Source organism: Annulohypoxylon truncatum, assembly GCF_022578515.1.
Source record: "Annulohypoxylon truncatum strain CBS 140777 unplaced genomic scaffold F4807scaffold_6, whole genome shotgun sequence".
In the NCBI taxonomy this organism is placed as follows: Eukaryota; Fungi; Ascomycota; class Sordariomycetes; order Xylariales; family Hypoxylaceae; genus Annulohypoxylon; species Annulohypoxylon truncatum.
The window spans coordinates 161,214-185,912 of record NW_025953792.1 but is presented as its reverse complement, the minus strand read 5'-3'; the positions used below and the strand labels follow the sequence as shown (position 1 = coordinate 185,912).

Below are 24,699 nucleotides of genomic sequence, written 5' to 3'. Positions count from 1 at the left end.
ATTATGCATGGGTCTCCATTGCAGACAGCCCATACAGCCCATATATAAGTTGCATGATATATCACGCATTTCCCACATCTCAGGTACCGTCCGTACTTGCGACGAGTCAGTTTTTTGGAGCAATCTTACCTATGAGCGTCGAACTCATGATGAGGGAATAGCTGCTGTCGCTCGGTACCAAGCTTCAAGCTCCAAGCTCCAACGACGTCGGACTTTGTCAGACACTGAGCCACCTCGGAGAAGGGCTCGTCGCCAAATTTGTGTGGTTGTACTCATCAGCATTCGATTCGTCGCAAACGTGATTGGTGCGAGGACGTGCCTATCTCGACAGTTGACAGTTACCAGTTACCTAAGACACATCGATGGCACCCGTATCCTATCCGCCCATGTGTTAGGAAAATATAGCCGACGAGGAATCCTAGAAATCCGCGGGAGGCTCTGCCCTCGTTGCAGATGCGCGTGTTGCTTGACTACTTCCTAATCCGGCGATAGACCACGTTGCGGAGTACATGAGATTACCCCAGGGTCCATCCAATGGCTCCATTACTAGGATGCAATGTGGCTTTAAAGCTGCAGGTATACTGGAAGTCACCGAGACATACGTAGCGGTAGGAGTATTCCGCGTTTTCCGATTTCTTGGAATCTTCATCCGTCGGTGAGAACGCCGTTTCGGCACGTGCTTATCCCGACATTGACCAACATTGAGGGGTATGATATGAGTAGGCGCATAAGTTAAGATCTGACTTGGGAGGGTTCAGGAATGACCGGTGAGCGCTGGGTTGAATAATGCATTATCTTTGGAGACGAATAACTGCTTGCCAATGAACCCCGAGGAGATGAGCGATAGCCGTGGGAACATACTGCCTGACTACAATATTACTAACCCTGAATAAACGGGTTGGGTTAAAGGTGATGAGAGACGAAAGGCAGAATGAAGGACATTGAAGGAGGGGTCTATTTTCGAAATTCTTGTCCTGAATTTCCCCCATTGAACTCTTAGGTACCTACGGTGAGCGACTTCAATATTGTGAATAGCGGCGGGCGAATATACTAAACTGGCTACCCCAAGTTTTACTAAACACATAGTCTTTTTCTAGAACGACTAGCTCACGGATTATGTGGACAAGGGCGATCGTTGGAGTTATTAGATTTATAAATTACAAATGTCAACTAATCTCGCTTCTAGCTTCCTAACATATAAAGGGTATCTTTTTTTTCTTCAATAAATCACTCCAAAATCCCCCAAACACCTCTCAACTCAACACCATGGAATCTACTCCGCTTTTTCGTCCGTCTCCGTCTTGAGAGGCTCGTTTGCGACGGGGGGTGTCTCGTCACCTGACGCCGCCTTCCCATCAATAGCCGCCGCTCCCTCGTTTTCCGATCGGATAGCCGTAACGTGCTTCTTCCCCGACAGATCAAGGACAATGGCCTTGAAAGTCCTCACAAGTGTCAGCCGTCCCTCGAAGACGGGGAACAGTCCGACAGCGCCGAGAGAGCAGAAGATCCAAATGATGCCTACGGTGACCCAGCCGGTGAAGAAGGGCTTGGAGAACACGTAGCTGCTGCCGTACATCGGGAAAGGCCACAGGACCAGGAACGCGAGCGTCAGCCCCGCCGTCGTCCATTTGGAGATCTTGCTTGCGCGCATCAGCTTCGACTGCTCATCGGCGAATTCGTTTGCTGTCTCCTCGTGCCCGCCAACCGTCTGCTCGAGGTCCACGCCTGCCGTAGCGGCGAGGTCGTGATCATCGCCCCTGCGAATTTCCATCATCGACTTCCAGTCGTAATTGTCCATTCCGAAGATGAGAGTGAAGATGGGGATGAGGGCAAGAGGAGACAGAAGTGCGGTAACATTTCCTGCAAGCATAGGATTGTTCGATCCCGTGCATTCCACATCTAAAGAGCCACATTCTTTGTGAGCGGTGACAAGCCATGCGATCAAGGAGAAGGCGAGTCCGAAGATTGGAGATAGTGCTGCGGCCCATTTGTTCTGTCCCTTCCAGACCAAAGTCAAGGTAGCGGGTATCACGGCCGATGAAATGATACAACCCATCATGAGGTATAGGTAGCCCATCGAGATTCCCGCGTAATAGAGACCGACGGAGAACGAGGAGATGAACAGGGCATATGCTACAACGATGACGTGAGACATGTAGATGAGGCGTCGGCCGCTAGCGTCGGGCTTGAAGTAGGTACGGTAGAGATCGTAAGTGAAGATAGAGGAGACGGCGATCAGTTCGGACGAAGTGGCTGAAGTGACAGCCATGAAGACGATAAGAAGCGTAGCGACCGCGCCTCCTTTTCCGAGCAGAGCAACGGCGGCGTACGGCAGCACAAGTCCGGCTGATACATCCGCATCAGACATGCGGTTAGGGTACGTCGGAAATGCCGGTGTGTCCTCTAAAGCCAGAGCAGATAGACCCATAGTGGTAGCAGTCAACCAGGGAATCGCGAACCAGCTGAGACCACCGATAATGTAGCCAGGTAGAGCATGGACTGGCGAGGCAGCGATGGCCTTGTTGTAATATCCATTGTCGAGGAACACAGTTCCAAAGTTACCAACGATGTTGATAACGAAGAAAATGGCTCCTTCTTTCGAGCGCATGGTCAAATAACTGCCTTCGGCGTTTCCTTCAACCGGATGGTTGAAAGCAGCCTCGACAAGCAGATCATAAACTGCCGATGGTGAGCCAAGCCTGTCAGACGAGGCATAGGCCGTCAATGAAAAAATAATAATGATAATGAGTAGGATGAAGGTGTGGATCCAGTCAGTCAAGATCGTTGCCTTCAAGCCACCGACCATAGTGTATGCAATGACGCCGACGGGAAGAAGGTAAATAGCCGCGATAGTGTGCATTCCTGTAAGAGCGCTCACTGTAGCCGAACCACCAACAACCAACATGAGACTGACGAGGATATTGGTCACAAGGCCAAAAACCATGAAGACCATATGGGCGACCGTTCCATAACGAGCCTTAATTCTATATTGATTGTGAGTTTCGCATTCATTACTCTGCGGCCGATATGAAGAACTTACACCTCGAGAAACGTATGCGCATTGGGAGCGCGTCGCTTTAGCTCGATAGCTAATGTCGCGAAAAGGAGAATCTGAACTGTCGCTCCCGACGCGTACCAAAATGGACCGGAGACACCATACCTATAGCAGACACCCGAACTCTGTAGTAGTGTAGCTGCCCACGTCCAAGAAGATACGACGGCGGATCCGACCAAGCCACTTTTAACTGTGCGACCAGCAGTAGTAAACATTTCAGAAGTCTGGAGTTCCGAGTTATATCGCTTGAGGATGAAAGTAACTAGGATCTAATATTATAATGAGTAAGTATATCTTGTAGTCGAGATTTGTATGGTAACGTCGAAGTAACCATTGCGACCAAGCTACAGCGATTTATGTGGGTGAACGAGTTGTTACGCACCATTCCAAGGGCAAACCCAAAGCCCAGGCCAAGGACGATGCCATATCCGACACCTTGGTCTAGAGGCGGGGTGACTATCGTCTCCGCCATCTCGCCTCTGTGACAAGTATAGTAAAAGCTCCAGGCGGTGAAGTTAGACGAAAGGAATCGTTGATCAGGCTAGAAAGTGATAGGGCCGTAACTCAAGAATACCAAGGTTAGGAATTCCTGTAGGGTTATATAGACGCATAAGAAGGCGCTCAGGTTATAGGTTATATATGATATATATTTCGCTTATCAGTAAGATAGCTCGGTGCTCGAGGCTCTCCGTACAAATCTCAGATTGGCCAAGATTTGCGTCCTAATATCTCGGGCTTTGCGCTGAACCTACCCCCGCATGCAGGGTCTTGCCTGGGAACATGGTGTCTCATCTAAGATGGCGAAAGTGAACCTATCACGTTCCACGCCAGGCGGCTGGTAGCGTCTAGGTATAACCGAAGTGGGATTTATTGCAGCTCTTGGAAGTGTAACTTTAACCTCTTGTCAAGCAGCCTTGTTAAAGCTTCAATGTTGGTTTAATCAGCATATCCCCGATAGTTGAGATAAGCACTTGCTTGATAGACTCTTACAGCAACAACTCGTGTAAGTTACACGCCTGACATTGTACAAACTGTAAATTGCGAATTCCCAGATCATGCTGGCATGAACACACCGCACGAACGGAACCGAGCTGGATCCTCTATACCCACACATACCAAGATGATAAGAGATGCAGATGGAATCTCCAGGTCAAATCCGAGACAAGAAAAAGTAGGGTAGACAGGGCAGAGATCAACGTAGTTGTAAATCGTTGACCCCCATGAACGTGTAAGCGGAAACTTATCAGAGAGGAATTGACCAATCATAGAACTTACATTTTTGTCGGATTGATAAGAGAAAGATGTGGGGAAATTTTATATTCCGGGGCCTGCAAGGCCAAGCTTTTAACTTTCTTTCTACACTACCTACTCCGTGTATCAGCTTATGTAAGACAGAAAGCAACCTTTTGGAAATTATTCGATTGGATAATCTCGAATAGAACAAAGTAATGCCGGTGAAGAAGAATTTACGTCACAATGTTTCGTTCGGATTTGACTTATCAAGTCTCAGGCACTAATAGTTGAACTCGCTTCCACGTTGGCTCAGTAGGATCGATTGATGTGGCAGAAAGCTGCAGCCGCACTAGAAGTACGCGACTAAGTTCAATACCACGGTATGATAATATAGCGCGTTTCTTATTGGAAATTAAGGTTATTAATATCCGTATTTCTTTGGACGCTCGGAGAACATCCGGAAAGCAGATTTTAATTTCGTACGAGATCAACAAGCTAAATTCCTTAGTCCTATTTTAAAGTTAGTTTCTATGTACATGTGAAAATCCTACAACAACATCGAAGCCGCATTCGAATTAGATCGGGTATTCCTGGATTAGTCCGAGGAGATAGATAGATTCCACATTAATGCTAAACTGAGATGGGTAAGAGTCGTACATTCAAAGCAAGCATATCTAGCAATATGAGAACTTAGCCTCTGATTGGGCACACTATTCATGCACAACCTACAATGTAAGAATACGGTACTTAGTTTTTTCTAAGAGCAGTTCTTACATCAGTTGATTACTCAGCGCTGGCTCGTGCAAGTGGCGCTATATGGTTTCGTGGTGTAGTTGGTTATCACGTCAGTCTAACACACTGAAGGTCTCCAGTTCGAACCTGGACGAAATCATTGTTTTTCTCTTTTTGCTATGCTTTATTTAGTATGAATTTTCACATTTTTCCTTCGCCTTTTTCACTCATATACCCTCAAGACCTTGCACGTAATTTTTGATATATGATTTGGAGCAGTGAGAATTTAAGTCGCGCAATTCTCGTAGGAAGTAAATCACATCAGATAGATTTCAACACGCAAGTGAACATGTTTCTAAAGCATCGCAAATTAATTTGATGTGCTATATTGCATATACCCTATCATACATAGGTACCTGGCTAGCTCTTGAACCTCGATACTGCTAAGATGTAAAAGAACGTCCTACTCACAAGTTGGGGTGTTCATCCTGTCAATGGGAGTGGTAAGGCATTATCATATTGATGTCAATCCTGACCTAGGCTTCACTATCCACCCTTCTAGCTAGATCTCCCTAAACGTTAAATGGTCCTAAATAGACTGCATTTGACATAGGAAATGTTCCATTTGGACCAGAAGCCGGTGGTAAATCGATTTCCCACCAATGACCACCGTTATGCTCTATCAACTTCGCCCTAACCCGGAGGAGAGCCAGGCACTTGACGTTTTTAATGTTATTGATCAATGCTAGCTGAGATCGTTGAATCAGTATATATCCCTCCTAGTTTGACGATAGCGAGCTTACATTATTTGGAATTTGCGAGGTAATATCGGCTAAAGGAGCACGAGAAGATGCACCGAAACCCCTCTCAGACATATTGAAGAATTCGATCACAATATTAGGAATACTCTCCAGAGTTAAAAAGTCGCCTTCAGGGAGTCGTAGAAGGGGTTGCTCATCCGTTGTTAACAGATGAAAACCTAAAGCTTATTTGCTATGGTCCAAGATGGAAAGATGATTAAGATGAGCGTTGAACGGTTACTATTGGAGATTTATTCCTGAGAGGAATGGAAAGGTGAAGGGCTATATACTATGGCTGAAGTCCTACTGGTGTTAGATTTCAAGCCGCAAACATTGATGATTCTGTGAGGATATAATGATGAACTAAGAAAACATGAACAACAATCTACCTGAAGCTTCAATTGTTAATGCCAGATTTCATGAGTGCCTGGCACGGTACGAAAGTGCCTGATAGCATTCAGGAAATCATAGGGTTTGCTCATTAATTATTATGAAATCGCGCGGGACATTGACTCAAGTTCATCATATATCATCTCAATATTGATTATTGGCAAACTACCTACAGAATGAGGAACTGAACCTGCGATCTGCGGTGTCGGCTGAACTCAGGGGTTTTTGTACTCCTGGGGTAACCTCGTGTAACCGGATGACGGATGTTGAACATCAGCCACCATCACTTTGAACCGCACAACGCGATTTTGTATCATTCAATCCCACTCTCTGTATATACAATCATGGCTGACCCAAATGTGTCGCCCGATCCGCGCCTCAGGCAACCGGCTCACTACTCCAGACAAGAAGTCGTGTCTGCATTGAGCGACTTTTACGAGTTTCTCGCTACGCTACCTCACATAGACTCATCTGCCATCGACCATCCACCGCCTGGTGGCTGGCCCGAGATCACGAACCAGTCCCTCGCTAAATGGGATATCCACAAGCCGGACGAGGTAGTCGAGCTGCTTCGTCATCTGCCTTACATACGAGGCGAGATCGGAGAGCGCTTCAATTGGATGGCACCGGAGTGCTTCGCGTGCGACTGGCGTCTCGCGAGCAGATCCGACCTACGAGAGCTTCGACCGCCCCCGCCCGCCATGCACTGGCTGCGCCAAAACTCGCGGGCGGAGTGGCAGTGGCCTGAGTGGGTGGTGCAGCTAACCGCGGGCAGGGACCGCGAGGAATGGGTGCTTCTACTAGATACGACGGACGGCACCGTGACAAGATACTATTCTATGTACTACGTGTACAAGCCCACGTACCCCGAGGGCGACCCTCGGAGCTGGCGTGACCGGTGCTGCGACGAGACGCTGCCGATACGAGAGTTTTTGGAAAAGTGGCGACAGAAATACGTGCGCATGGAGTGGCTCGGCATTCCAAATGAGATACTTTCTGCTATCCGGACCGGCTGGATACCGTTCGATGAAGAGGAGGGTAAGGGCGACGACAGCGATACTGAAGATGATGAACCGCAGCCTAAGGGGAAGTGGGCGGATGACACCACGGTATGGCACCTCTCTATCGTGTTGAGAAGCTAGTCTAATGGTCTGCGTCTTAGAATTTAGTTCGCATCTACAAGGAGCACGGCTGGCCTCACGACTTCAAACGAGACGAGTGTAGACGAGCTTTGCTGGAGTGGAAACGAGCTCAACCTGATTACGTGTGAGTTTTGCCGAATGCTAGTGGCATTTAGATTATCAGCTAACAGAAGGCAATGTGCAGAAAGAACTTGGACTACGATTAAGGCACCAAGCGTACAGAAGGCTTCTTGATAGCATGCATTGAGTAATACGTTGAATATATGCTTCTTAAGCTATTCATCCATAGTGCTAGATCGATAGGAGTCTGGGAACCAATTATACAACTTCGGCTGCCATAGTTTGCTTGGGAGGACCCGATTCAGATAGCCCTAGCCTATTCCGGCTCGGCGTCGTTTCTTCTTCCCCGCCGCCAGCTAGTTCATTGACGGCCGGCGTGGGCTCCACAAGCGCGACCTCCGGCACCGTTGGCGCAGCCTCCTTCACCAACGTGGCCACCCTCTTCAGCGCCTTGATCTCCCGCGAGCATTTAACATCCTCGCACTTATCAAAGCCGAACTCGTGGGCCGTCTCCTCGCGCGTGGCTGGGCGGCTATCATTGGTGCCGACGACCACCACGCCGACAGCGTCGATCCACTCGCGCTTGTAGTTGGGGGTCGACGCCCACAGTTTCTGCATCGCTTTTGCATCTTCGTGGCTGTCGAACCATTCGTCGTTATTCTGCAACGCGTAGCCGCGGTGATCGACCCCTTCTTGGTACGGTTGGCACGCGTTCTCCCCTAGCCCGTCATCCTCTGGGTTGCCGAGCCCGGGGAATTCCATGGTAAATTGCTGCCGCGTGAAGACGGCGCGCACGTCGATGTACTTGGTTTGCGGGCTACGGTCTCTGACCCAAACTTCGTTCTCGTCATCGGTGTGCGACTGCGGGTTCTTAAGACACTTATTGAATAATTTGCCAGCGTTCTGGTTTTCGCCCGCGTCGACGTAGCGCCCGTAGGCCGGCCGGTCCGCCACCGGTTTCGAGGGGTTGCCTTCTAGCTTTAGGAGGTCATAGCCGTCATTCAGGTCAGCCATGGCGGCTGGGGGAAACTCGTCGTAGTCACATCCTTTTGGTGGGAATGCGCGCATCTTTTGGTTCCATGCCGCCGTGTTCCGCTCGTTGTAGAAGTTACGCGGTGCCGTCCTCTTCTTATTGTCGACGAACTTGTACTGACACGTCAGTGTTGCGTGCTGCGGGTAGCGGCTCGTGATGGAGCGGTAGTTGAGACATGGCTGCGTGTATTCGGCGTTGCAGTCGATTGAACCTATGTTGGCAGGACGGACGTTGGACACAGCAGTCGTGCGCACCATTTCTTTAACACGGCACGCACGGCCTGCACGCTTTACGTTTCCGCTACAGCTATCGTCTTTAGTCTTCGCAGTGCTCTGCGAGGTGATTAGCGACTGACCTGGGGCACCTCCGTTTACGATATCGGTCACTTACATGGCTGGACTCGGCCGGTCTATCCGTCTTTTTCGCGGTAGGTTTACTGAAATTGTCGATGGTGTGCTCTTTGCCAAATACCTTGAATACAGCCTTGCCTTCCTTCTCAATACCATCGGTACAGAGCTTAATTAACGCTGGCGTTGCAGCAATCTCGGCTATGTCGAGGATTTCACCCACGATAGGGATGAGAGCCTCAAGAGCCTCTAGAGGTGCGAGAAGAGCGGGCACCGCTAGTCTGCAGAACGCCTTCGCGGCGATGTCTAGTGCGGCTTGCTCTGCAGCCGCCTCGGCGGCCGCCTTTGCTTCGTCCTCGGCCTTCTGCTTTAGTTCTTCGGGTGACGGAGCCGGCTTGAAACCGTTGCAGCAGTAGCTCTGAATACCACCCGTACAGGTCTGGTCTCCGCTCTTGCCGTGATTATTGGTGTCCTGAACGACCTCGGTCTCGCCATCGGCACAACCTCCCATGCAAGAGAGGCCGATGCCGCGGAAGCCCCGCCACTTGCAGGTACCCATCGTAGTACCGTCGTCGCAACAGAGCGAACGGTACTCGCCCTTGTTACAGCGGCCGGATGTAGACAGTTTTCCCGGTTGGCCGTTCATCTGAGTCACCTCGTTAGTGCCCTTCTTGCACTTGGCTCCACAATCGGTGGAGTAGCAGGTGACGCCGGCGACAAGGTCGTCACGCATTCCTTCGGCGTCTTCTTGGTCTTGCGTGGTCACTCCCGGTGCTGGCGCCAACCCGTTGTCGGCGGATTGATCGACTTGATCCATAGCCCATACCTATGATCTCGCGTTAGCCTTAGTCCCGGCGGTAACATCGTTTTCACTTACCATAGTCCCGCCGAGACAGCGATTGTTCGCAAACTTGCGCTTCTGATCGAAGGTGTCGTCATCGTCGTACGAAACCCATTGATCGCTATCCCAGGTTATCCATTTGACGGCTGCGGTCTTGTCCCATTGGGGACTCAGATTCTTGTCTTTTATGATGTCCTTAATCTCTTGGAGGTCGAGGATGCCGCTGGCCTGAGAACATTCGCCAGGTTCGGCACCGCCGGTGAATTTGCAAACTCCATTGGGGGTGCTGCAGGATGGGTCCGCCAGCGTGAAGCTTCTTCCGTACCATCCCATACCTAGGACCACGTTTTCGGGTTTGACACCGGCGCGCCATAGAAGATCCATACCCAGGTCAATTTCGGAGACGTTCGTATGGGGTGCGATATAAGGCCCGACGAATTGGGACTGGGCGTCCCAGACTCCGTGCACTTCCGTTGGCCGCAGTGTTAGTACAAGTCTCAATTCAACGACATTTCAAGATAACCCACAGTCATACGCCATGAAGTTGAACCAGTTGATGTTTGGCTGGATGGCTTCGAGATCAAAATGTTGTAGGTACCAATATGACGTGGGCAACGTCAACGTGATACCGTACTTATCACCTTGCGAATTCCATTAGCATTTTTTTATTCCTACCAAGAGGCACCTACCAAATGCAGCTCTCATTTCCTTGACCAAGGAGACATAGTTCGTCTTGTCGGCCGTCACGCCGCCACGATCGTCAGCCTGCGGGTACTCCCAGTCCAGGTCTACGCCGTCAAAACCATAATGCTCCATGAAATTTATCAGCTCGTTGATGAACTTCTTCCTATTGGCTGCGCTGCTGCTCATGTCGCTGAATGCCGATCGAGTCGGGCCTGGATCGGTGAAGGACCACCCACCTACGGAGATCCAAGTCTCGAGGCCGTTGTGCTTGTCTTTGAGGCCGGTGAAACGCTCATATAGCAAGCCGCTGGTGTCATCCATTGGCGCGATTGCGAATGTTTTGGGATCAAAGAAAGCAAAGGCGAAGTTGATATGAGTGAAGCCATTCAGGTTGAGATCATCAGGGTCCACCGGTTGGCATGCTCGAGTCGCCGCTAGTCAAAGTTGTCAGTGATTCGCTTTGAGTGCTAGGTGTGGTCGGGATACACTGACACCACGACTCATAATATCCAACCGTCCTCTTGTTGGCAGACGTTCCACTACACGAAGGTCTCTTAACGTCACCACAACCACCGAAATCTGCTTGGCAGCCTTTGTCTTCGTCACAGAAGTCGCTCGTTGATCCACAAAAACTACAAAAGATCAGTCGCCTTTCCCGCTGCCTCACTCGAAAGATCCGACTTACCCAAACTGGGAGCAACATACCCCCAGTGGGCACTCCTTTTGGCCCTCCTTTCCGTACTGGCCACATTCTGCCTTGGCGTCGCAGTTGGACGTACAGTTACCTGGGATTAGGTACACATCAGCACACGCGAAAATAGATATTCAAGAACGAATCTCAGGCTTACCCGCACCGCATTCGGTAGGCGAATAACCACAAAGGCCGTTGATACCGCAGCATGCGGCGTTCTCACAGGGCGTGTCGGCGTTGCAGGTGCCAGTCGGAAGTGCACGCCGGAATATCGGCGGCAGGAGATCCGGAGGCGGCGTCCTTCTTCCGGGCGACGGAATGGTAAGGATCGTATTAAAGAAATGCCAGAGCAGCGCCAAGCGCAAAAATAACGACTTCATGATAGTGACGGCGAGAATACTAGGCCTCGATGACTGGTTGGAGCGCCGTGGTATAACACTTCTCTCACTTTGTGATCGTCTAAGAAGGTTGCTGGCTAGATTTGTATTTGATCCCTTCACTTCTCCTATATTGATCAAGTGTTGACCTCACTGCCCGTCGGGGGATCAAGCTACCTCCCAGCAACACCGATACGTACTACTCCATGTCAGCAGAGCGGATTGTTGATAGAAGTCATCTGCGACTGCATGCCCAGTCTGCCACACTGTTCGGAGCCTCCACCGGCGGTGTCACCAGAAGTGTGAAGCCATGTTCCTCAGACTCTAACGAGCTCTTTGGATTAGATATCACGGGCACGTAAGCGGCGCGCCAAGAAAAGTGGAATTCAATAATTCTGCTGAGATGTCATCGTAGTGGCATGTTCCAGTCTGAAGCTGGGACCGTCTAGACACGTCTAGGCGGAAGACATACAATTAACAACGTTACACACCAGCTTACGGATGGTGGGTGAGACTCCAATTCAATCAAACTTATAGATGAAATTGACTCCTGCTGTGTAACTTCGGTAGTCACACCGATAACTGCCCGGCCCTCACCAGCTAAGAAGCGGCTTAGGCGGAGTCTCTCGGCTCGGACGCAGGTCCCGAGTGTATGTAGATGGCATATTACTGCCGCTGACCTGCTAGAACTCGGGCTATTACGTTGCCTAGCACGAGATAACCTCTTGCACCCCACTGGTTCGGCGGCCACCTACTACCCTACTCGGTAATCAAGGGAAGCTTTTCTTGGACCCTCGCATCTTGCCAAGGTATACTGGTTAATTATCATACGCCGCACCAGGGAGCAGTTACCAACCCAGTTGTCAGACATAAGACCCGTGACGGAGCTCGACGTACGAAATACGTATCTACTCAGCCTTCAGATGTGAGCACACAACTGTAGAAGTCTAGTGTGATAGCACCCAGTGCGCCCCGAGAATCCGGTGAGTCAACAAGTAAAAGCAATCGGTTTCTAAGACGAATAGAAGTAGCTACTACAGACCACGAAAGCGCGAAAGTGCAACCTGTTTTGCATCTACACTACGGTTTTGCGCCAAGAGTCTCAGTAAGCTGACGACGAGTTTATTGGAGCGCTGTTTGGGAAACGACGTCGTACAGGACAAGGGTGTCGCCGTCGTTTCAAAGCCTGCCGCCTTAAGATAGTGTATTATTGCTCACATGAGGCTCCCATCGTCGAGGTCATCAGCAAGAGTATGTGGTACTTACTTTAGCCGTTATACAGGCTAACTAGAAAGACAGGAGGGCGTAAGCGCCGCAACGACCTTCATATATACCTAAAGGATGTCAGCATGCGGTGTATCCCAGCGTGTGCTACCACGCTAATTACTTCAATGAATTTCTCACCTATGTTTTCGACTATCGAGGCGTGAGCAAGGAAGTCGATGATCACTTGCTGTGTAGGTAGGGGGTGACCGTGCTGGCGCACTATATTCCCTGGCAACGCGATTCCGATTACGTTCTAAGCACCCCGGGTTGAGTATCTTATTACGCTAGCCGCGGTTACAACGTCTTATAGTCCCAGCAGATACTAGCTCTTGATATCCCCTTTACTAGGTGGCTCATTTGTAGCAATGACTAGCCAACTATCTCCAGTCTCTTCCCTAATCTTTCTAGGTTTTCAGTAGGAACTAAGGACGATCCAGCCCCCTTCTTCCGTCATCGCAATGGCTAATATACTCCCTTACTTCGTGGCCATATCGGTATACCTCAATGCTGTTGCATCTTTCAACCTCTATCCTGCCCTCGACAGTGGTAAACTAGCAACTGCATTCAACGTGACTGAGGACTGTATTCTAGCTCTGTAAGTTTTCGTTCCAAGAAACGGAGCGAAAAGGCGGACTGACAGGATTACCTAGCAACCAATCTATTCCAGAATGCGACCAAACGCTCTTCCAGATGGTCAGTTCCTTTGAGAATTACTGGTGGGAAGATGACAATGTTACGGCGCTCTGTGGGACGAATTGTTCGGATGCCGCCCAAGATTGGGATCTAAACGTCGCCTCTGCGTGTGATGATCAGTATTATTCAGCCTACGGGAAGCTGGTCCCGGCATGGACAATTTCGGAGCGCTTTGTAGACGGAATAGGCATTGCATGCTTGTCCTCAATGTATGTAAGAACAAATTCTTGATAATGAGATGGTCCGACTAATTAAGTTGACTCAGGACCGAGGCAGACACTTGGTGTCTACCCCTTTCGCAGAACTTCACGGGTTCAGATATCATTCGTGCAGACTGTGACACGAACCCCTCGGATCCAAGCTGCTCGGGCAACGCATCGTCTATCCCTTCGGATGACGTACGCATGGCAAACCTATACGACGACGATGTTGTAAGTTGGGCTAGACTAGAGCTCGAGAGAGAGGTTTCGCTAACATTCCACCCATCCTCAGCTCTGCAACGACTGCTTCGTGCAGATGCTATACCGCCGTGTAACCTCAAGCTATCTGGAGGACTCTGACTATTCAGACTACCTAGTTGGTCAGCTCCAGGATATTGCTGATGTTTGCTCAACGTTGATCCCGAATATCGCGGTACGGCAGCTGCCGACTTACGAGGTTGCTCCACCCGTAACGTCTATCAACTTTGGAGCGAACACTACCACCACAACCACGAGTTCGCCTGCAGCGTCAACTACCTGCTCAGGACAGACGCTCGGTGGTGAGGCCAAGAGACGAGGCGTCAGTTTTTGGTCACTCGAAGAGCGACAGGCCTCCTCATCTTGTGACGCGCTGTCTTCCCAGTACGGCGTCACTACCGGCGATCTCCAGTACCTGACCGGCAGCGATACCTGCCAAGTGTCAAAGAGCATTTGCCTACCGGCGGCATGCAAGCTCGCGCAGGTTGCTAGTGGCGATACTTGGTAATGCTTGACCCCCGAACACAAAGTTGGTGCCGGGCTGAGAATCTCTGGCTAATTAATTACCCCATAGTGCAACCCTTGCAGGAGCTGCAGGGAACGTGACAATATCACAATTTCTTAAATGGAATACCCACATCATGGGTCTCTGTGACAGTCTCACGGCGGGTCAGTATGTCTGCACAAGGTTAGTTATCTCATTCTTCCCAGCAGGCTTAAAGATCCTATTTTCGTTGCTGATCTCAAATAAGTGCTCCTGGTCTCACGGGCTCTTATTCCCTCGCGCCGCCGCCTCTCGGAACAGGAGCCGACGCCGGAAACCAGCAGCGCGGCGGGGCCGGAGGTGTCGTGACGCCAACGACCACCGTCACGACCACCGCCAACCCCATCTCGGGCGGAAACGCGCCCTCGCCGACGCAGGACGGGCTAGTCACCAGCTGCAACAACTACGCGATGGCCTCCGCGGGCGACGGCTGCTACGACTTCGCCGCGGCGCACAGCATCCCGACCTCGAAACTGTACGAGTGGAACCCGGTCCTCGGCTCGGACGGCGCCGCGTGCACGACTTCCTTCTGGGCCTCCGAGTACTACTGCGTCGGCGTGCGGACACCAACCACCACCACTGCCACGATATCGGTGACGGCGCCCGGCCCGACGCAGACAGGTATCATAGCTACCTGCGACAAATTCGCCGAGGCGCAGTCCGGCGACGGATGCGAGGTCTTCGCGGCGCGGAACGGGATCACGCCCGCCGATTTGTACGCGTGGAACGGCGTTCTAGGCGTCGGCGGCGCGAACTGCGGGACTATGCTGTGGGGCGACGAGTGGTACTGCGTCGGCGTCGGCGCGCCCGGGCCGACGCAGACGGGCATCGCGGCTAATTGTGATAAATTCGCGGAAGCGGTGCCGGGACAGGGGTGTTATGACTTCGCTGCCGCGAATGGGGTTACTGCGGCGCAGCTGTATGCTTGGAATAAGGTTCTGGGAGCTAATGGGGAGAATTGCTCGACTATGCTTTGGGGGGGGGAGTGGTATTGTGTTGGGGTTAGTGGCTAGGTAGGAGTTGAGCTGCTAGAGCTCGCGCAAGCATGGTCTTTTCTTAGTCGAAGTTAGAGGCTTCTATGCTTCGTAGTCATGCCGTATCCTATATCATTCCATCGGATCTCATGACTCCCCAGGGTCATTCGAATATATCTACCTCCTTACATTACATTTTATCTCCTTCCAAGATTTTGTCGTGGCAAGTTAGTTTTTTTGCTATGTCGATTTGTATCGTTGATGATCTCAGCAGCCTATTGCTGTAGGCATGCTTAAATACCTGGGCACCCATGACCCAGCCCCCTTTCCTCGGGCACACGATGCACCACCTCCTTAAACGCCTCTCTCATGACATCAAATCTCGCCTCCAAATTCCGATCTTCCTCTTCCTCCGCAACAGGCCACCCAAGCCTCTGCATCTTCCACCTCGCCCCCAGCATCTCAGGACAACACATCGCCTCTCTCGCATGTAACAAAACAGCGTCCCGCCAACACAAGTACTCGTCCATCTCCTCGTACCCCGGCTCCACGAAAACAGCATACCCCCACCTCCTACCCGGCACATCTTTAATCTCGTCCCAGAGCCGGCGGACCCACGGTCTCGCCTTCGCGAGCGCAGCCCGATCAGCAGAAGAGGAGAAGGAGTCCTCGAGTCCCATCGCTAGCGCGACAACCCGCTTCCACGCCTGCTCCTCGGCGTTCGCAATCGCGCGAGCCTCATTTTCTTCGTACAGCAGCTCGCGCACCTTTCTTAGCCGCGACGTGGTCTCGGCGAAGTGTTCCTGGGAGACGGCGCTGGCGCGTCACTCGGCTGGCATGAGATCGAGCCAGTACCGATTTTTCAGCAAGTCGACTTCGGCCTGCGAGAGCTGCTCTGGCGATTCGGCCGCCCGCAGCAGCAACGCCGGCTTTGATAGCGGGGTAGTGGCTGCGATGTTCGCTATCTGATCTGCGTTTCAGGGTCCGGGAAGTCGAGAATGCGTCTCCTGTTCTCGTCTGTGATTGATGATGGATCGGACTGGGCTTGTCCTTCTATGTCGGGGAAACGTTGGATAAGTTCGTCTGCGTTTTCTATTTGCCGGCGCACGCGGATGAATGATTTGATGAGGTGGTCCATGGTGATCGTCCAAGGAAATGAGGTACAGGATTATGTTAGATGGTGGTTGTAAATTCTGCAATAGAGCACGGCACGGCATAATGTGGGGACGTAAGTAAGGGGTGACTGGAGCTTTTACGCCGCTAAGGGAAGAATTTCCTAACTCGTTAATCTATTTTTAATAGCAGCTGTGTGACATACCTATATCATGGTCCCTTCGTCAAGTCCGGTGCGAAAATCGAATATAGAATAACAGTTTAGATCCGTAATTTCTGACAACATAATACTCTATATCCTTAGAATACGCATCAAGAGTCATTCTTGCCCATGGTATCCAGTCCCATCCTCCTATGATGCAGGGACTTTCCCGAACCTATACTGGGCCCATCCCATACTACCTTCGTGTAGTGTCCATGTCCTCTTGCCTACATCATCACCAGCTGCGCCAGCCGCTACATAGACAGGCATTAAGTGATCAAAGCGCTGAAAATAAAATGTTAGTTATGCTCTCTCTAGACCTCGCATACCTCATACTCACCGGATGGGCTTGTCTAGCATCTGGCCGTTTAGCAATTTCGCTCATGCGAGCCTGACGTTCGCTCGGAGGAGACTCGACGGCCTCCTTTAGTGCCTCGTCAAATGATGCCACGTAGGGCAATGGCCTCGGGTCGCCTTGCGTCACCATATAGTCCCTGAGGTTATGTACCGACATTCCAGCGCCGATGATGAGGATGTTTTCATCACGCAGGGAGGCGACTGCTTGCCCTAGCCGATAATGCATGTCGACATCTTGGTTGGCGTACAAGCTCACTTGGACCAAGGGAACGTTGAGGGGATTATCCTGAGGATGAAAGGCTTGATAGCCTTAGCAAGACATATTGCGTAGTGGTAGGACAGTGAGTAGCTTACCGACGTTGAACCCCGACCATACACCGTGATCAAGACCCCTGGTTACCCCCTTCGCCTTGATTCCAGCCTTGGTCAGGAGATCGAGGATGTGAGAGGCTAGCTCGGGGCTTCCCCTATTTGGGTACTGGGCCTTATAGAACTCGGGAGGGAACCCATAGAAACTATGGGGATTCATAAGCATTAATGATGAAAAGGTACGATAGGATGGGAACGTACTCGTAGATCAAATCTGTGTGTTCGGCGGTGTTCACCTCAATTAAATTACTTCCGGCCTCCCAGTGACCTGAAAAGACAACGACAGCTTTAGGCTTTACCTTCTCGGTTATCTCCTTTCCAATGTTCTGAAGGACTGGGTAAGCTGGGTGGTCCGTATCATACTGGACGGTTGGCTGTTTGTCATATCGAAGTTAGATTGAGTGCTTGTGACATAGATATCAATTGCTTACCCCTCCATGGCTAAAAAAGTAAACTGGGATTTTGTTATTCGCCATTGGTGGTGAGAATTCCGTTGATGGGCGGCGTTGCACGAAAGAGGATATGGACTTCCAGGTGAAAAGGGGTAATGTAACCCGAAACAACGATGTTGAAAATAAGAAAGCCACAACGGCGACAATTAATGATACAATCAAAATTGATCTTGTAGTTAATCTGGTATAATCCATAAGTCACTCTTCAACTATTAAATGGCAATTAGATAGCCTTTAAAGAGAAAATATGAGACAACTAAAGATTCAGACACTGATTTGTAACCACCTAAGTACCTAGGTAAGCATGCCCTAGGATGGGTAACTCACTCCAAGCCATTCGTTCGCCGAAATCTTCGTATAAGTTACTAAAATCGCGAAAGTCGCGACTATAGCGGCGTCATAGCGAATTCTTCAGCAATTACCAAAGAATCCGTCAGCATCCTAGGGCCTGGAAGTGTTAAGAATTCGAGCGTTGTTGCGTTATGTGGGAGTATGTGGGAGGATGGCGGAGGTGGATGTGGGAGGTGGATCGACCTAAAAAGAGCCCGTCTCATTCCGGGAAGTTGCACTTGCCTATAGCCAATCAGGTCTTGATAATAGAGACATACAGTTCGTAAAGCACGCACCTATACGGTATGTACATATCGGAACACCCCACAAGTTAGCGCCCCTCATAGGCTCATACCAATATTCCTCAGGATTCTAGTGTCGGTTTGGCAGCCCTCAGACTCTGAAACCGAAACTTCATCCGGTCTCAACTAGGTCCTACTTTGAGCCTCAATCATATTCCCCTCTCTAACCCGAATGTATCTAGCGGGTGCTTACATTTCTCCCCTCGCCTAAACTCATCCTCTCATTCGTGTTATTTCTTTTCGTCGTTGTCGCGTTTGCTAGCATAAAATCACATCCCACCATGGCGATGAGAAGAGCCCCACCTCTTCTGTTCCCGGCCGCGGCCAAGCACACGGCTACCGTTATTTTCGTGCACGGGTTAGGCGACACAGGTTACGGATGGGCCTCCGCTGTCGAGAACTGGAGACGGCGGCAGAGATTGGACGAGGTCAAGTTCATCCTGCCCCACGCTCCTCGCATACCCGTCACCGCCGTAAGTTACGCCGTTATGTAGGTGGGATTATGCACAACCACTCACACCGAAAGCACAGGCCGAGGGAATGCTGATGCCCGGCTGGTATGATATCGTAAGTATATGTAGTATCTAGCTCCTTACTACTTGGTTCTAATAAGTTACCTTAGTTTGCGCTGAGTGGAAAGACGGATGACCTTAGAAAAGACCAAGATGAGAGGGGCATCCTGCTTAGCAGGGACTACTTCAACGGGCTGATCCAATCCGAGATCGACTCTGGCATACCAGCTAACCGCATCGTTCTCGGCGGCTTCTCTCAGGGCGGTGCCATATCCCTCTTCACCGGACTGACATCGAAGTACAAGCTTGCTGGCATAGTCGCATTATCGTCCTATCTGTTGTTGGATGGCAAGTTCTCCGACTTCGTCAAGGAGAATGACAATAACCACAAAACCCCGATTCTGATGTGCCACGGCGATGAAGACCAAGTCGTGCCGACGAACTTCGGTAAGGTATCTTACGAGCTATTGAAGACGCGGGGTTTCGATGTCACTATGAAGATATATCCGTAAGTCTGATTCTTCTCGCCATTAAAATGTTTTCGCATTGCTCTGTAGACTAACATTCTGTAATAGCGGTATGGCTCATTCGGCTTGCGTGGAGGAACTCGATGAAGTTGAGGCCTTTTTAGGAGCACATCTACCAGCTGAAGGCGACAAGAAATCAGAGTTGTGAGTCGTTCTAGACGAGAAGCGATGACTTATGATGGAAAGAGAAGGGGACAGAATACTACTAGAATTTTGCGTCTAGACGATTATCTCCCTGCTTGCTATTTGAGGACACGATCGAAATTATAGGAAAGCTTCCTATGTTTCCAGATGCATACTTAGATACCTAGATACCTACAATTGATAGAACGTTGATTTCTACATACTGGAACTAATCTTGAATGATACGTCATGCCTCGTTATGCATGTCTCAGTCTATGGAGTTCATCTGACATGTTCAAATCCATTGATAGTCCTAGCATCTAGGTACTTTATCATCGCATTTCGTATGATTTCCCGGCCCAAATTTTCAAAAGGAGTCGAAATATCATAGCGAATGGAAGCTAGACATGTACGCTGTTGAATATGCCAAAGAAATCCACTTGTGTAGACAGTGACTGCATGTTTTGATGGAAAGGGTTAGAATGCAAGCCTCCCACCTATGCAGCTGCGCTGTAGTATGTAGTAAATAGGGGGGAGTGCCGCCTTATCTTATCATTGTAGTTGGAGATGGTGGAGTCGGATCACAAGATAGCTGCAGACCGGCGTAAGCATCTTAAGGTTCCTGCTAGGTTCCAACTAATAATTAACATCCCTAACCCAGGCTCCGGCCTTTTATCTAATCCTTTTTTTTTTTCTTGAAACAATATTTCATTTTTCCATCAAGAGTTCAACTCTGTCTCTACATCGTCATTCTCTGCGCCGGTGTGTCCGGTCTTCGCAGTATTATTCTGTTCTTCTTAGCCTAAACGATTATCAGACCACCGATGTCGTAATATCATTTCTTACCTATTGGACGTATCGCTACGACATCAGCCTAACAAACAATACCGAACCCTTTCTATTGCTCCAATAGTTTAGAACTCGTCTTACCCACTGCCACATGCTAATCCACACGGCCGTTGCTACGCTACCGTATCGGATATTCTGGTTTTAGATATTACAAAGTAAACAAACCCCGCCAACCAGTAATATCATATCACATCATACCTACCAGCCCCTAGAAGTATAAGAAGACCGAAAATCGAGGGGAACAAGCCACGATGGCGACGGCAACATCAATACCAGCACGGCCACCCTCCCCCTCGCCCTCCCAAGTCCCTCTACCCGCTTCTCCAACATACTCCTACGCATCCACCGCCAACCCTCTATCATCGTATAACCTGCCACTGCCCCCTCCGCCGCGGCCCGTCCACGCCGTCCTTACGAAGTCCGACCTCGAGCAGTCGCAGCAAGCGTACTCCGACCTGCTCGCCACAGCCAAGTCGTACCGAATCGCCTTATCCGCGTTATCCAACGCGGCCTCCGCCTTCGGGTCCGCACTCGAGTCCTGCGCTCGGCTGAAAGAATCGCGGGCGGACGCCCTCGGGCCACCAGGCGGCGCCAGCCTGACGAACAGCTTCACGACGAAGAACACGTGCACAGCAGACCTACTCCTCGGCGCCAGCGGCGTGCACCACCTCGTCGCGAACCACCAGCAGATCCTCTCCGAAACCGTATACCGGTCCTTCGAAGTGCCCCTCCTACACGAGCTAGACCGGTGGCGGCGCGCGATCGAGGACGAGGACGAGACGTACAAGCGCGAAGCGGCGGCGCGTTCGCGCGAGATCCGCCGGCTCGAGAAGGAGGGGCTGAAGCTGCATAGGCAGAGCCGACGCCGCGACGTGGCCAAGTTCCGCGAGCACCTCGTCGCGCTAACGTCAAAACTCGACGGCCTGACCGCGCTGCACGCCGACCACGCGCGCACCCTCCTGCGCGACTCCCAGGAGACCAGCGCCCGCATCCTCGACGCGAGCTGCTCGCTCGTGCGCGCCGAGGTCGACATCTTCGAGGGGCTCGCGAGGAAGGGCTGGACCGGCGGCGGCCTGGACGATCTGCTGGAAAAGGGGCAGGACTTGTTCGCGAGCGACGATGATCTGCCGGGCGCAGTGGCGGCGACGACGGGAGGCGTGGTGATAGGGTCTGGTGTCGGGGCGGGCGGCGCGGGGGACGGCGGCGGCGCGAAGCTGTTTAGTATACTGCCTCCGAAGAGCATCCTAGCCAACGACGCGTCGTCGGACTCGCTCACGGCGCGAGGGGGCGGCGAGAGCCACGGACGCGCCGACAGCTTGCTTGTTGACTCGGACGACGTGCAGTACCAGAGCCTGACGGGGGCCGTAGACCAGAAAGACCGGGGCCGGGAAGCGGATTCGCAGAGCTTGTTCTCCGAGTCGAACTTGAGCCAGAAACAGCGGGGCGTAAGGCCGTTTAGTCCGCAGCCCATAAGGCGGCGCGGCACGGACGTCGTGATGGATCCCGAGTCGTTGCTCGTCGGTGGCGAGGATGAGCTTAGGACTGACGACGACGACGACGACGACGATGATGAGCGTGATGCGGCGACGGTTAGGGGCACGTCGGCGCAGAGGACTGGGTTAGGCGGGTTGAGGATAGGGGCGGATGAGAATGGGATCGGGGAGGCGGAGTCGCCGTGGAAGGATGAGGGGTTGCGGAGGAAGGATGAGAGTGAGAGTGCTACGAGTAGTAGTAGCAACGATGGGAACGAGTTACCACCGCCGTCGAAGGGTAAAGATGAGGTGGATGATAGATAGCTGGGGTTCGGTTGCGAAGCAAGCATACTTAAGTTAGGTACATGAGTGCCCAATACCTACAAAAAGGACGGGATACGGGCGAGAGAAAAAGCCACATCAAGGATGATAAATGGGCAACGGGATCGGTCTGGGAGGGTTGGTGATCATGATTGATGGTATGAAACGCACGCGTGGGTGTATCGATTAATCCAATAATTGTTACGGTCGACGAAACAGGTGAATAAGACATTGTTAACGGCACTTACATACTCCTTCTCCATCTTCTACATATTAAGTGCTTCATAACCTAATCCCTTACCCCCTTTTAATCCCACATATGATTTTGGGTATGGACGTAGCATCACGTGTCAGAATGACAGGATGAAATATAACACAAGTCACGAATCAATGATGTTCTCCGGACACACTTCCAAAGTCATCGTAAAGTAGACTGCATATCGATTATAGCATGCAAGTAATGCAAGAGCCTAGCTAAGCCCCTCCCCACCGCACGCCCCAATTTGCCTATAGTAATCGTAACATCAAGTATAGCATCATCCCCTATACTTTATTATCTCGGAAGAAGACCATCAGCAATGTGTTTCAGTGTTGTCTTCTTGCCGTATTCCTCAACTCCAGAACGCATGATTGTGAGACTGCCTCGCCCTTCTCGTTGTTCATCCCCTTATAGCGGCATATACAAAATGTTCAAGTCGGAGCCGGTGCTATGGGTAAGGTCTCCTAGTCGTCCTTATCACCACTCACAAGCTCACGGCCGAAGAGACTGAACCATAGGTCGAGGTAGAACATCAACTTCCAATACAGACTAGCTCGGTTGAAGTCGAACTCTCCGACCTCGTTTCGGGGCACCTCGTTGCCGATCATGGAACCGCCAAACCATCCAATTAACGGGATCCAAGCTAGCAGCCATTGCTGGAACGTGGGCTGAGGAGCAAGGGCTTGCTCGGCTGGCAAGAGCTTCACTCGCCGAGCCTCGGGGATCCGTCGGCAAAAGGCGCCGTCATGTTGCTCCGCATTCTGGGGTAGTTCTAGGGCTGCTCCCGTCACAGTCGCTGTTGACGCAGTGGCCGTATCCAAAGTCTGGGTCGAACTTTGCGAGCCTGTGGGAGATTCATGTTGTTTGATAGTACGCTCAAGTGCCGGGACAGAGGCAGGTTTGGGAAACCCTGTACCCTTCTCTGCGCGAGCTTGTGATGGCCGTCTCGGTCTACTTCTCGATCTAAATGGGTCGATCATGCCACTGTCGCCCGCGGCGTCCAACACGGCTGCATCTTCCTTAGGAGGCAAGCCGTGATAGGGTTCAGCGTAGACCAGATAGCCAAAGATCTTCTGTGGGGAGGCGTACAATGCAGCTTCCGCTGCCTCAGCCGATTCAAACGTAATCTTGACCCAATGCTCTCCACTAGCAACTCTGCTAACCTTGGATCGCTCAAGGGCTGTTAATGGTTGTCGTCGTGTCAGTGCCGGGTCTCGTAGATCCGACTTATATCGTCGCGATTCTATCGGCGGCTCCCTAGAGTAGTCTTCGCAGATTCTCCCCGCCAGTTGTTCGTAGTGATTGATGGCCGCATATTGTTGCGACGATGACGAATAGCCTCTCAAGATGACTTCGGTAGGTTCTTTCCGATAAGTCGATACCTGCGCGGTGGAAGCGGCATCCTCTTGCGACTGTGAAGTGGGCTGGCCGATGAAACTAGATTTCCGCTGTGAGGAAGACGTGGCGGCGGTCGTCGTGGTTGCGGTCGCGGGAGTAGCTTGCTGTCGATTTTTCAAGTAGCTAGAAAAGATCTTGTCGGCACTTTGCATAGTAGCATCTTCGCGTTTCGGAGGCGCGCTGCCCGTCCGCGACCTGGATCTCCTAGTCGACTTGCCGAACGAGCCCGATTCGGTCACCTCTCGTGCGCGCGTACGGGGGAGGGTTCGCTGCCGATCGCCTCTATCGTTGTCCATGGTGGTAAGCGAAGTTGATCGAGTGAGGGCATTCTGATGGGGAGTTTTCTTATTGGAGGGTGATGGAGAAGCCGGAGAATCAGTTACATACTCGGGCCACAGCATAGCATAGGGCCGCTGAACACCATCATCGCCGGTGTAGAGCTCCTCGTCCGGAACATTATGCAGGATCAATGGCCTCATTGTCCTCGTCCTTCGGTCCGCCAGCTCGTTGATTAATGAATGTGATTACGGAGAATTAGCCAAACAATGTTCTGAACGGATGCACCAGGTAGATAGGCAAACGAAAGCGCCTCGATTGATGCACCTAGGTACCAAGATAGGTATGGATAATAGGTGGAAGCGTTCGGTGTTCGGGTGGTTGCGAGAAATGGAATGAAATGATTGGAAAGATTTTAATTTTCAGCAGTAACGCTGAGGTGGACGTTACCAGAAAAAAAATAATGCGTCCAGTAGCTGCAACGCGACTTCTAGGTCCGCTATGTAAACTGCCGCCG

At 51.2% G+C, this 24,699-nt stretch overlaps 9 protein-coding genes and 1 non-coding gene across 10 annotated transcripts; 6 read left to right on the top strand and 4 right to left on the bottom strand.

The window, feature by feature from the left end:
* Window positions 1-675: 675 nt before the first annotated feature.
* F4807DRAFT_472119 (Na+/solute symporter) lies at window positions 676-3,527 on the bottom strand (the record flags this gene model as incomplete). The annotated part of the gene is made up of 3 exons (XM_048002989.1): window positions 676-2,984; window positions 3,041-3,324; window positions 3,438-3,527. The coding sequence occupies 3 exons, from the start codon at window positions 3,525-3,527 to the stop codon at window positions 1,274-1,276; spliced, it is 2,085 nt and encodes a 694-aa protein (XP_047857091.1). The 3' UTR covers window positions 676-1,273.
* Window positions 3,528-5,106: 1,579 nt separating this feature from the next.
* Window positions 5,107-5,180, top strand: F4807DRAFT_t39. The gene has a single exon. It is a non-coding gene; the product is annotated as a tRNA-Val (tRNA).
* Window positions 5,181-6,496: 1,316 nt separating this feature from the next.
* F4807DRAFT_341183 (uncharacterized protein) lies at window positions 6,497-7,614 on the top strand. The gene is made up of 3 exons (XM_047995373.1): window positions 6,497-7,319; window positions 7,373-7,476; window positions 7,537-7,614. Exons 1-3 carry the CDS (start codon window positions 6,555-6,557, stop codon window positions 7,556-7,558), a joined length of 891 nt encoding a protein of 296 aa, XP_047857090.1. The 5' UTR covers window positions 6,497-6,554; the 3' UTR covers window positions 7,559-7,614.
* A 56-nt stretch (window positions 7,615-7,670) lies between these two features.
* On the bottom strand, window positions 7,671-11,388 carry F4807DRAFT_450237 (uncharacterized protein; the record flags this gene model as incomplete). The annotated part of the gene is made up of 6 exons (XM_048000102.1): window positions 7,671-8,745; window positions 8,801-9,618; window positions 9,778-10,100; window positions 10,161-10,274; window positions 10,323-10,751; window positions 11,166-11,388. 6 exons carry the CDS (start codon window positions 11,386-11,388, stop codon window positions 7,671-7,673), a joined length of 2,982 nt encoding a protein of 993 aa, XP_047857089.1.
* Window positions 11,389-13,109: 1,721 nt separating this feature from the next.
* Window positions 13,110-15,359, top strand: F4807DRAFT_450236 (uncharacterized protein; the record flags this gene model as incomplete). The annotated part of the gene is made up of 6 exons (XM_048000101.1): window positions 13,110-13,246; window positions 13,302-13,553; window positions 13,610-13,775; window positions 13,837-14,306; window positions 14,377-14,490; window positions 14,555-15,359. 6 exons carry the CDS (start codon window positions 13,110-13,112, stop codon window positions 15,357-15,359), a joined length of 1,944 nt encoding a protein of 647 aa, XP_047857088.1.
* Window positions 15,360-15,524: 165 nt separating this feature from the next.
* On the top strand, window positions 15,525-16,601 carry F4807DRAFT_341189 (uncharacterized protein). The gene has a single exon (XM_047995374.1). It carries the CDS (start codon window positions 15,690-15,692, stop codon window positions 16,287-16,289), a length of 600 nt encoding a protein of 199 aa, XP_047857087.1. The 5' UTR covers window positions 15,525-15,689; the 3' UTR covers window positions 16,290-16,601.
* A 184-nt stretch (window positions 16,602-16,785) lies between these two features.
* On the bottom strand, window positions 16,786-17,837 carry F4807DRAFT_457362 (Extradiol aromatic ring-opening dioxygenase; the record flags this gene model as incomplete). The annotated part of the gene is made up of 5 exons (XM_048001029.1): window positions 16,786-16,920; window positions 16,976-17,292; window positions 17,347-17,507; window positions 17,563-17,735; window positions 17,793-17,837. 5 exons carry the CDS (start codon window positions 17,835-17,837, stop codon window positions 16,786-16,788), a joined length of 831 nt encoding a protein of 276 aa, XP_047857086.1.
* Window positions 17,838-18,318: 481 nt separating this feature from the next.
* Window positions 18,319-19,862, top strand: F4807DRAFT_413526 (Phospholipase/carboxylesterase). The gene is made up of 5 exons (XM_047996887.1): window positions 18,319-18,385; window positions 18,439-18,918; window positions 18,977-19,012; window positions 19,068-19,465; window positions 19,533-19,862. Exons 2-5 carry the CDS (start codon window positions 18,727-18,729, stop codon window positions 19,630-19,632), a joined length of 726 nt encoding a protein of 241 aa, XP_047857085.1. The 5' UTR covers window positions 18,319-18,385; window positions 18,439-18,726; the 3' UTR covers window positions 19,633-19,862.
* Window positions 19,863-20,707: 845 nt separating this feature from the next.
* F4807DRAFT_457360 (uncharacterized protein) lies at window positions 20,708-22,252 on the top strand (the record flags this gene model as incomplete). The annotated part of the gene is made up of 1 exon (XM_048001028.1): window positions 20,708-22,252. The coding sequence occupies one exon, from the start codon at window positions 20,708-20,710 to the stop codon at window positions 22,250-22,252; it is 1,545 nt and encodes a 514-aa protein (XP_047857084.1).
* A 421-nt stretch (window positions 22,253-22,673) lies between these two features.
* F4807DRAFT_413521 (uncharacterized protein) lies at window positions 22,674-24,642 on the bottom strand. The gene has a single exon (XM_047996886.1). It carries the CDS (start codon window positions 24,383-24,385, stop codon window positions 22,973-22,975), a length of 1,413 nt encoding a protein of 470 aa, XP_047857083.1. The 5' UTR covers window positions 24,386-24,642; the 3' UTR covers window positions 22,674-22,972.
* Window positions 24,643-24,699: the final 57 nt, after the last annotated feature.